At 48.7% G+C, this 8,314-nt stretch overlaps 1 protein-coding gene across 2 annotated transcripts in view; it reads left to right on the top strand.

Annotated features, from left to right (window-relative positions):
- The first annotated feature begins 929 nt into the window (after window positions 1-929).
- The window catches only part of COPS7B (COP9 signalosome subunit 7B), a 10,382-nt gene continuing 2,997 nt past the window's right edge, over window positions 930-8,314 (top strand). The window contains exons 1-5 of one of the 2 annotated variants that reach the window (XM_015825390.1): window positions 930-1,091; window positions 3,449-3,524; window positions 5,054-5,142; window positions 6,485-6,687; window positions 7,487-7,592. In XM_015825390.1, the coding sequence (XP_015680876.1) occupies window positions 930-1,091; window positions 3,449-3,524; window positions 5,054-5,142; window positions 6,485-6,687; window positions 7,487-7,592 (636 nt within the window). The remainder of the gene's footprint in view (window positions 1,092-3,448; window positions 3,525-5,053; window positions 5,143-6,484; window positions 6,688-7,486; window positions 7,593-8,314) is intronic. The other variant, XM_015825391.1, reaches the window with a different exon arrangement.

Here is an 8,314-nt window from a genome sequence, read left to right as displayed (position 1 = left end):
ATAATAATAATAATAATAATAATAATAATAATAATAATAGTAGTAGTAGTAGTAATAATAATAATAATAATAATAATAATAATAATAATAATAATAATAATAGTAAAGTTGGAAGGGACCTTGAAGGTCATCTAGTCCAACCCCCTGCTCAGGCAGGAAGCCCTATACCATTTCAGACAAATGGCTGTCCAGTCTCTTCTTAAAAACTTCCAGTGTTGGAGCATTCACCGCTTCTGGAGGCAGGTTGTTCCACTGGTTAATTGTTTTGACTGTCAGGAAGTTTCTCCTTAATTCCAGGTTGCTTCTCTCCTTGATGAGTTTCCATCCGTTGCTTCTTGTCTTTGCCCTCAGGGGCTTTGGAGAATAGCTTGACTGCCTCTTCTTTGGGGCAGCCCCTGAGATACTGGAACGCTGCTATCATGTCCCCCCTCGTCCTTCTCTTCATTAAACTATTTGTTTAATGATTTGTTTAACTGTGGGCAAAAAAAGTTGTAAAGTGGGGCAAAACCCATTTAATTGTCTTACTTGGCAACGGAAATGTTGGATTCCGTTGTGATCCTAACTCGAGAGCTACCTGCATTGCTTTTATTCCTACTGACTGTTCTCTTTATGCTTTTTATATTTGTCTAAGTAGTTTTGAAAGTTCCATTTTTTAAAAATGGGAAAAGCAGATTTTTTTTTTAATTCTGTCACCCTTCTTTTTCCCAGCCTCCATAAACGTGTACTTTAGTTTTTTTGTTTTTTTTCTCCTTTAGGGTTGAGCACCTCTTGACCACAAATTGTTTTTTTAGGACGATGCTTTTTTTAGACACGAAATAAAGCCGAAGTGTTTTCATTCATCAGACTGGCTGCTGTCCGCATGTTCCTTTTGTGCCAAACATTGAACAGCAACTGTGACGCTCTTGTTTTGCAGGGTTAAAAAACTGAGAATGGCAGGGGAGCAAAAACCAGCCTCCAGTCACCTGGAGCAGTTCGTTTTATTAGCCAAAGGCACCAGCGGTGCAGCTCTGATCGCTCTCATCAACCAAGTGCTGGAGGCTCCAGGGGTTTATGTCTTTGGAGAACTACTGGAATTGACCAACGTGCGAGAGGTAAGCTTTGGACTTGTTCCCTTCTTCATTTGTTTCTATGCTGGGGCAAGAAGTTACAGTAAGATTCCAATGGAAGAGAATCTCCGCGGCTCCGGGTTGAACCGTGGGGTCCTTGGTGCTCTTGGAGCTGGGTGATTTTCTCGCAGATGTTTCGTGACCCAACTAGGTGACATCATCAGTGCTGGAAAGGAGGAGGGGGGGAAGAGGAGAAGGAGGAGGAGGAGAATGAGAATGACGACTATGGGGTCTTTGGTGCTCTCAGAGCTTGGTGGTTTTCTTGCAGACATTTCATGACCCAACTAGGTAACATCATCAGTGCTAGAAGGGAGGAGGAGGGGGAAGAGGAGAAGGAGGAGGAGGAGGACTGTGGGGTCCTTGGTGCTCTTGGAGCTTGGTGGTTTTCTTGCAGACATTTCATGACCCAACTAGGTAACATCATCAGTGCTAGAAGGGAGGGGGGTTGTGGAGAGGAGGAGGAGGAGGAGGAGGAGAACAACAATGATTGTGGGACCCTTGGTGCTCTCTGAGCTTGGTGGTTTTCTTGCAGACATTTCATGACCCATTTAGGTAACACCATCAGTACTAGAAGGGAGTGGCATGTGTAGCAAGGAGGAAGAGGAGGACTATGGGATCCTTGGTGCTCTCTGAGCTTGATTGTTGTTCTTTTTTTTGCAGACATTTAGTGACCAATTAGGTAACATCAGTGCTAGTAAGGTTAGCAGAGCAGGAGGGGGAGGAAGAGGAGGGCAAGGAGGATGACAACAATTGTGGGGTCCTTGGTGCTCTCTGAGCTTGGTTGCTTTCTTGCAGACATTTCGTGACCCAACTAGGTAACATCATCAGTGCTAGAAGGGAGGGGGGTTTGCGGAGAGGAGGAGGAGGAGGAGGAGGAGGAGAACTGTGGGGTCCTTGGTACTCTCTGAGCTTGGCTGTTTTCTTGCAGACGTTTCACGACCCAAACTAGGTAACACCATCAGTGCTAGCAAGCGTGGGTTTTTCTGTCTGTTTTTATACAGTAGCTTGCCCTGCCAGTGTTGGCAGCGGTGTGGTTTTCTCCTTAATAGCTTCTACTACTCCAGCAACCCACATCCAGATAAGCAGGGATGAATACCAGACAAAGAATGACACGAAAAGGAATACAGGTAGTGACTTGAGAACGGTTCGTTTAGTGACGATTTGAAGTTACAACGGCACTGAAAACAGCGACTTAGGAAAACAGCGACTGTGGATTCCCCACCGTTTGTAAACGGCTACGCTCCCTGGGCCAAAGCGTGGCACCTAAACCAGGGCCACCTGGTGCTGCTCCCTTTATTTGAAATCTAGCACTGAAGATGGTGACCTGTGGCACTGAAATACAGGTAGCCCTCGGCCACCGTTGAGCCCAAATTTCCCTTGCTCAGTGAACCGCGTGTCACGTGTAATTTTGCCCCCCCCTTTTACGACCTTTCTTGCCATCCTTGCGAAGCGAATCCCTGCGGCTGTTAAGTGGGTCACACGGTCATTAAGTGAATCTGGCTCCTCCCCCCCCCATTGAGTCGGCTTGTCAGAAGGTCGCAAAAGTGGATCCTGTCTCCCCGGGAGAGTGCAGCCGTCTTAAATACGAGTCAGCTGCCAAGCCTCCGAATTTGGATCACGTGACTAGGGGGATTCTGCAACGGCCGCAAGTGTGAAAAACGGTCACAAGTCCCTTTTTTTCCCAGTGTGGTTGTAGCTTGGAACGGGCACTAAATGAACTGTGGTTAAGTTGAGGACTGGCTGTAGTGGCCTTTGTGTCTTCTCTTGATTCGGCTCTGTGTGCCATCCTGTCTTCTGACGCCGAGCCCTGGCTTAGTCTGTTCTGCTGGCCATGGTTTAATAATAATAATGATAATGATAATGATGATGATGATGATGATGATGATGATGATGATGATGATGATGATGATGATAAAGTTGGAAGGGACCTTGGAGGTCATCTAGTCCAACCCCCTGCTCAGGCCGGTAACCCTATACCATTTCGGACAAATGGCTGTCCAGTCTCTTCTTAAAAACCTCCAGTGTTGGAGCATTCACAGCTTCTGGAGGCAGGTTGTTCCACTGGCTAATTATTCTAACTGTCAGGAAGTTTCTCCTTAGTTCTAGGTTGCTTCTCTCCTTGATCGGTTTCCACCCGTTGCTTCTTGTCCTGCCTTCGGGCGCTTTGGAGAAGAGCTTGACTCCCTCTTCTTTGGGGCAGCCCCTGAGATACTGGAAGGCTGCTATCATGTCCCCCCTCGTCCTTCTCTTCGTTAAACTAGACATCCCCAATTCCAGCAACCGCTCCTTATATGTTTCAGCCTTCAGATGAATAACTCCTTTTTGCTTTTCTGTATCTCCAGATTGCTGAAGGGCCCAATGCTGCTTATTTCCAGCTGCTGAATCTCTTTGCCTATGGAACCTACCCAGATTATGTTGGTAAGAGTCTGCTGGAACTGTAGAAAACTTTGACCCGATGCAGGTAGCAGCAATACCGTGTTTTCCCCCAAAATAAGACCCGGTCTTATATATATATATATATATATATATATTTGCCTCCAAAAGGGACATGAGGTCTTATTTTTTTTCACTGTCTCGCCTCGGGGTGGCGGCTCCGACAGCCCCATCTAGCAGGACCCCACGTCGCCGGCCCACTTCTTCTGCGGCCACTCACTGACCATTTGCGTGCGTCGCCCACAGCCTCCGTTTCTCCGGCATAGGCCTTCAGGATAGGTCTTATTTTGGGGGAAACACGGAATCTGTCTCTCTCTCTCTCTCTCTCTCTAGTGATCAAATTTATATAGCTGCTCATCTCATTAAAGGCTGCTCTGGGTGACACACAACCATAAATACTGCCTTTCTAAGCTTTGCTGGCAAATTTCTTCCTCAAAATATATCCAACGTGCCCGTTGGTTTCACCCTAGTAGGCATAATCTCTCTCTTTTAACAGCGGCAACCAGGAGTCGCGGGATTTCCATCTCTTAAAACAGACATGTCAAACACAAGGCCTGGGGAGCCGGATGCAGCCCCCGACGTGGTTTCATGTGGCCCGCGAAGCCATCCTGGAAATAGTGAGGGAACGGCCCCTGCTGCCTTGGCCCTGGCCCAGGCCGGCCAGGAGCCAATGTACAATTTTGTGGTGGCCATCTATGCTGAAACGCATTCAGTCTTAGCTCCACAAGGCCGTCTGGAAACAGCAAGGAACCAGCCCCTGCCATGTCGCCCCCGCCCCCTGGGTGCATGCTGGGGAGGTGTCACCCTTTGTGAGGAATGAAGAAATGCACCATCGCCTGGAAGTGGCCACCAAATGGCCCTCGCCTACTTCACATATCCGGCTTGATGGGCTCCGGCGGAAAGGTTTTGGCAGGCAGTGAGGCTCCTCCAGTGGACCATGCCTTGGCACTTGCCCCGGTCCCACCCCCTTCTGCCAGAGACCCTCAGATCTGTCCCACTCCTGCCCAGGCCCCCACAGGCACCCTTGACGCGAATAATGTAGAGCTGGCCATGCCCACCCAGTAGGCCACACCCACTCCCTCCACGCCCCCCAGTAGGCTGCACCCACCCTGGCCACACCCACCCGGCCCCCCAAGGGCAACCGCAATGCTGATGTGGCCCTCAGTGAAATTGAGTTTGACACCCCTGTCTTAAGACCATCGCGGTTTATAGGGCTGCCTTGCCTACTGGTGGAAATTCCAGTCCCCAGGTGCCATCGTTAAGTGAGGACCGCTCGTATTTGCAAGCCTTCCGCTCCCCTCACTTTGTGTCCCCCCTTCTCTTCCTGTCGATAACTACGTTTCTCCCCCCCCCCCAGTGACGTGACAATCTGTGCCCCTCTCTTCCAAAAGGGCCTTGGGGTTGACAGTCTTTGCCATTTGCCAAGGGGTTAAGGGGAAAAGGGAAGGACCCCCAAATACGTTGAGTTTAATCCCTCATCTGAAGGCCTTGTTGAATTTTGATCTCTCGGACAGCGAACCAGAACAGCCTGCCAGCTTTGACGGGGGCCCAGAAGAACAAGTTGAAGCACTTGACCATCGTCAGCTTAGCTTCCCGGATGAAGGTAAGGCGGAAATGCATCCGGTTAAAACCCCGGTTTATTTTCTGCAGGCGGAGCCAAGTGACCAACGTGCAGGCAGGGACCACCGCGACGGCTCTGCTCTGCCCCACCCAAATCTAGGCGTTCTAGAGTAGGCGCCCGTTCAGGATTTCAGTAGGGAAATAGACCAATCGGGCCAAATTGGAACGTGGGTGCCTGAAGTATTGCCCTTCTCTTTAGTATTTGGGCATGGGCATGTTAGACACTCTTTCTTTTTCTTTCTTTCTCTTTTTCTTTCTTTCTTTCTTTCTTTCTTTCTTTCTTTCTTTCTTTCTTTCTTTCTTTCTTTCTTTCTTTTTTTCTTTCTTTCTTTCTTTCTTTCCCTTCTTTCCTTCCTTGTTTCTCTTTGTCTCTCCTCTTTTTTTTTTTCTTTCTTTCTCTTTCTTCCTCTGTCTTTCTTTCTCTTTCTGTTTCTTTCTCGTTCTCTTTTTCTTTGTCTTTTCATTCATTCTTTTTCTCTTTCTCAGATAGGGCGGCACAGCATTGTGGAGCGGGTATACAGGCAGTCCTCAGCTTACGGCTGCAACGAAGCCCAAAATCTCCGTTGTTAAGTGAGACAGTTGCTGTGAGTTTTGCCCCATTCTACCAGCTTCCTTGCCCCAGCCATTAAGCGAACCACTGCAGCTGATCAGTTAACAACCCGCTTGTTAAGTGAACGTGGTTTCCCGCGTGGACTTTGTGCATGTCGGAAGGTCACCAAAGGGGACCACACGACCTTGGGACACGGCGACCGTCGTAAATACAAAACGTGACCCCAGAGGTCGTTAACTCTGAAAAAACGCTCATTAAGTTGCTTTTTACAGTGCCGGTCACTCAACGAACAGTCGTAAGTCGAGGACTGCCTGTATAAGTCTAAGTCAGTGATGGCGAACCTTTTAGAGACAGTGCCCAAACTGCAACCCAAAACCCACTTACCTATCGTCGGGTATTGGGTGGGCGTGGCCCATTGGGTGGGCGTGACTGCGGTGGTAACGGCAGACTGGGCGGGACTAAAAAGTTCAATCAATCAATTCCAACTTTGCAAGATCTTTTTTTTACTCACGTGACGTTGAAATTGATTGATTAATTGAACATTTTTTTTTTGTACACGGCGGCGGAGGCCTAAAGCGAAAAGGTTTTATAAAACCCAGCTGAAGGCCTAGGACTGGGGCGACGGCACGCGCGCCCACAGAGAGGGCTCTGAGTGCCGCCTCGGGCACCCATGCCATAGGTTCGCCACCACGGGTCTAAGTGCTATTGCTATATCCTCATCTGGGCGATGTCTTCCCTTCCTGCCTTCCCTCTCTCCCCCCCACCCCCTCCCCAGTGCATCCCTTACTCAGTGCTGCTGAAAGATCTGGACATGCGCAACCTCAGGGAGTTGGAAGACCTGATTATTGAAGCCGTTTACACTGACATCATCCAAGGCAAACTGGATCAACGGAACCAGGTGCTGGAAGTGGATTTCTGCATCGGGCGGGACATCCAAAGGAAGGACATCAGCAACATCATTAAAACCCTCAATGAGTGGTGAGTTGTGCCCCTCCCTCCTTCCCTCTGGCCCAACAGGTGTGTGGGGGGGTCTCTCCCGTCCCCCAGATTATAGTAGTGGCCAAAATTGTGGAAACCTTTTGGGAAAAGTGTATTTTTGAGGTTTGATGGCTAATAACACCACTTTTTCTTTGGAGCAGTACCCTAAAAATATATATCAATGGAAAGATGATTTAATCAAGAATGTAATGCAACGAAGTTTGTTCAATTGTCTGTACTGTATTCTATGAAAAGATATAGCCAAAGAACCAGAAAAAGGAAGCACAATTTGCTCAGGTTGATATCAGGTAGCTTTCCTTCACCCAATTGTAGCTAATGAGCACGAGTGTTTAAAGAGCCAATGAGGTGTCATCTTGTTTTGGCCATGAGCCAATCAGATCACAGTAGGATCCAGTGATTGATGTCCTGTATTGAAGCTGAGAGGAGGACATGGGTCAGTGTGTTATGTGATGGCTATCAAGTTGGCTGGGGGGTTTTTTTGCGTTCTTTCACTTAGTGAACTTGTAAAACGTAATAAAATTAAAGTTAACGTTGCAAAGAATTGACTGGTCGCCCAAAAAGCGATGTAAAATAGTATTATAAAGTGAACAAGGCTGCAGTTATAAAGAAATGAGAAGAAAAATGGGTGGAAACTTAACCAGAGGTGGCATTTCTACTGTACACTTTTCCCAAAAGGTTTCCACAATTTTGGGCAGTACTGTAGGCAGCACGGCTGCTTTTTCCGCTCCTCCTTTCTCCTCTCCCCGTCCTTAACTGTGGGAAGCTTTTGTGTCGGCAGGTGCGACGGGTGTGAGGCCGTCCTGTTAGGAATCGAACAGCAGGTCCTCAGAGCCAACCAGTACAAGGAGAACCACAACCGAACTCAGCAACAGGTGGAGACGGAGGTAGGCGTCTTAGAAGAGCCGGGGGTGGCGCAGTGGTTAGGATGCGGCATTGCAGGTTAATTCTGCCGACTGCCAGCAGTTCAATTTTTCCACGGGCTCAAGGTGACTCCGGCTTCCCAGCTTCCCAGGTCGGTAAAACGAGGACCCAGATGGTTGCATTCTTAACCACTGCGCCACCGTGGCAAAGGAACCGGAGATTTCTCAGATATGCACGAACCGTGGCGGTGAAGTGGTTAAGAATGCAGCATTTGCAGGCAAACTGCCCACTGCCAGGAGTTCGATCCTCCTGACCGGCTCAAGGTCGTTGACTCAGCCTTCCCTCCTTCTGAGGTCGGTAAAATTAGGACCCAGATTGTTGGGGGGGGGCAAGATGTTGACTCTGTAAATCACTCAGAGCACTATGAAGTGGTATATAAGTCTATGTGCTATTGCCCTTCCTTCCTTCCTTCCTTCCTTCCTTCCTTCCATCCCCCCTCTTTTCCTTTTTCCTTCCTTCCTTCCTTCCCTCCCTCTCTTCCTCCCTCCCTCCCTTCTCTTTTCTTCTTTCTTTCCCTTCCCCTTCCTTCCCTTCCTCCTTCCTTCCTTCCTTCCTTCCTTCCCTCCTTCCTTCTGTTCTCCCTCCTTCTGTTCCTCCCTCCTTCCCTCCCTCCCTCCCTCCCTTCCTTCTGTTCTCCCTCCCTTCTTTCTGCCCTCCCTCCCTCCCTTCCTTCTTTCTTTCCCCC

This window comes from Protobothrops mucrosquamatus, unplaced genomic scaffold (assembly GCF_001527695.2).
Source record: "Protobothrops mucrosquamatus isolate PMUCROS unplaced genomic scaffold, P.Mucros_1.0 scaffold2616, whole genome shotgun sequence".
In the NCBI taxonomy this organism is placed as follows: domain Eukaryota; kingdom Metazoa; phylum Chordata; class Lepidosauria; order Squamata; family Viperidae; genus Protobothrops; species Protobothrops mucrosquamatus.
Note: the sequence above shows the minus strand (reverse complement) of the source record. Positions and strands in the feature narration are given on the sequence as shown.